This window comes from Glycine max, chromosome 12, assembly GCF_000004515.6.
Source record: "Glycine max cultivar Williams 82 chromosome 12, Glycine_max_v4.0, whole genome shotgun sequence".
Taxonomy (NCBI): Eukaryota; Viridiplantae; Streptophyta; class Magnoliopsida; order Fabales; family Fabaceae; genus Glycine; species Glycine max.
The window spans coordinates 20,819,314-20,821,986 of record NC_038248.2 but is presented as its reverse complement, the minus strand read 5'-3'; the positions used below and the strand labels follow the sequence as shown (position 1 = coordinate 20,821,986).

At 31.9% G+C, this 2,673-nt stretch overlaps 1 protein-coding gene across 1 annotated transcript; it reads left to right on the top strand.

Annotated features, from left to right (window-relative positions):
• Positions 1–578: 578 nt before the first annotated feature.
• On the top strand, positions 579–1,734 carry LOC100810234 (uncharacterized). The gene has a single exon (XM_003540035.5). It carries the CDS (start codon positions 1,180–1,182, stop codon positions 1,384–1,386), a length of 207 nt encoding a protein of 68 aa, XP_003540083.1. The 5' UTR covers positions 579–1,179; the 3' UTR covers positions 1,387–1,734.
• Positions 1,735–2,673: the final 939 nt, after the last annotated feature.

Here is a 2,673-nt window from a genome sequence, read left to right as displayed (position 1 = left end):
TTGAATATTACAAAATTAAAAGAGTGACATTAAATAAAATTTGTGATGCCCAAAAATTAATATTTTTTTAATAAATTTGAGCTAATAATAAAAATTGTGTTTAAAAATTATGTCTCTCATTACAAATAATTATAATTTTATACAATGAATCAATATTACATTCATGTGAATAGAGTTTATTTTAATTTTCTTAATTAACATTTTAAGTTTTAATCTTAGTATTATTTGGTCTTTATTGGGCTTGACCTAATAGACTACGCCACTGAATGAGTCCAATCGACCAATTGAATCCAATTCAATAGGTTTGGATGCAATGATTTTAAGCATATCTATTAATACAATTTCATTTTATAACCTTAAGGGATCCAAACATATATAACTAATTCTTATGTTATTTAATTATATCTCAAAAATATCTAATTATCTTTTATCTATGTGATTTATTGAGATAAAATATAATTACATCTTATTATATTTAGGAAACTTTATATAATTCACACCTAAGACATAATACACTCTTATGTTCTAACTCTAATGAATGAAATACTTATAAATGAAAGAAAAAAATAATAATTAAAAAAAGAAACTTCACTAAAAATTAATTTCCCAAGAACCAAATTCTTCAATCAAAATCAATTACTCCAGTTTAGAATAATACTAACATAACCTATAAATACTGTTAAAAAAATACAGCTCAAAGTACTAGAGCGAGATTTTATCCATAGAGTAGTAGACCATAGTAAAGTCTATTTCTTTTCCTCAAATTCTGAATGCTTCTTTCTATACCCATTCTCTCATTTACACAAACTCATCTTGACCGTCCACGTGGTAATCATCCACGCAATATACCTGAACCGAGTAGGTCTCCCGCGCCAATTACATGACCACAATCATTGGCTGTCCAATCCAATCAATTCCACCGCAACACGCGTCGGGCATCCAACGGGCCAAAATCGCCCATACAGTTGACCTTTTAACGAACCTCACTTTTTCTCAGTTCTCTGTTCCCTCTATAAAATCTTGAAAGCACCCAATTCCCCAAATCATAAAAGCATCCTTCAGAACACGTTTTGAATCTGTATTTTCTTAAAGGAAACTGTGTGATCGATGTTGTAAATCTTACAATATAAAGAAAATCAAGAGATTCAGTTCTTCGAAGTGACAACGTTGTTGGAAAACATGGTGTGCTTTTGTTTTCTTGTGGATCAGACAAAGAAAGTGAAGCGGAGCAAGCCGGTGGCAGGGTCGTGCTCGCGGTGCGGCGGCGGCGCCAGCGTGGCAGACATGATTACTCAAACTAGATTTTGCTTTGTTCCTTTCTATTGGAAATCTTGGAAGGCTATTATGTGCACTTTCTGTGGAGCCATGCTCAAGTCTTACAGATGACAAATTACTTGCAAACAAGGTTTTAAATTGCATTCGCGATTAATTAGGTTTCTTTGTATTTCTTGATATCGTAAGAAATTACAGATAAATATAACCTACGCGGCCATAATTGCAATTGTGTTCTAAAAAATCTTCACGTCACAGTCAAGCTCGTGACCAGAAATTGGTTTTTAAATAATGAGATCAACACGTATGCACCAAATTCTGTTATAAATAGCTACATTATAGGATATTTTAAATGTATACTTACATATCTATATGTGAGGTCTAGTTGGGGATAAGCTATATTGTATTCTGAAGATGTAAATATTTGAGCAAAAATAGTGAAGTCTTTTTTTTTTTTATTAATTTCCTGTTCATTTCTGAACTCTGGTTTATGACTCCTGTTTGGTTTTCCTTTTTTATATGCAAAGCCTTCGATTAATTATTCCAATCTATCTATATGATACTGTTCTTCTTGCAGGTGAGTGAGGATGGTTTAATCAATTGTAGTTAGAAATCATCATCGTATTTATGGTTTTGTTTTCGTGCCTCTAAAAGAAAATAACTTTATTTTGCCATTTTTGTAGATAATCCACACACTATAATTTTCTTAGTTATCAACTAATCATGTCAGTTACATTCATAATTATTATTAGTCCTAAGAGCCATTTCGGGTCCCATGCTTTTTTAGTACGGAGTACTTGTGACCAAGTCTCGGTCGTACAGCTGGAAGAGAAGTTTAACGCGAATTTATTAAACTGTGTTCCGAAACAGTTGTAATAAACGTACTAGTGGTACTTATCTTCATTCCATGCCACCATACGGATATTCCTTCTCCCTGCACCGAAATATAGAAATTAAAGTTTGACTGAAATATAATTTTGCTTTCTTACTCGAATTTTTAATTTTTGTAAGTTTAAAACGTTTTACTTAAACCAAAACATTTCTTACTAGAGAAGTTTAATTAACTTAGTTAGTTGAGTCTTCTAAATAAAAATTTAGTTGATTAAACAGTATGTGTGAAATTGTGAAAAAATTCTTTGCAATGCAAGGTAACTCAAGTGAGCATATGAAAGTTTAACACACAAGATACAAGGTAACTTTGCAATTCAAAGAATGAAACTATTTAGAGCTTGTAGGAACTATCGGCCATTGTAAGCAAGGTTAAAATCAAAGAGAAAGGTTCAAAGATTTGTTCAGCTTAACTTATTTTCTTTGCTTCAAGACTTGCTTTTATAGACTTCTTCGAGAAATGTCAGTTGTGAGAGTCAGGGACGAAGCCAACATTCATTGACAGAGAGGCAA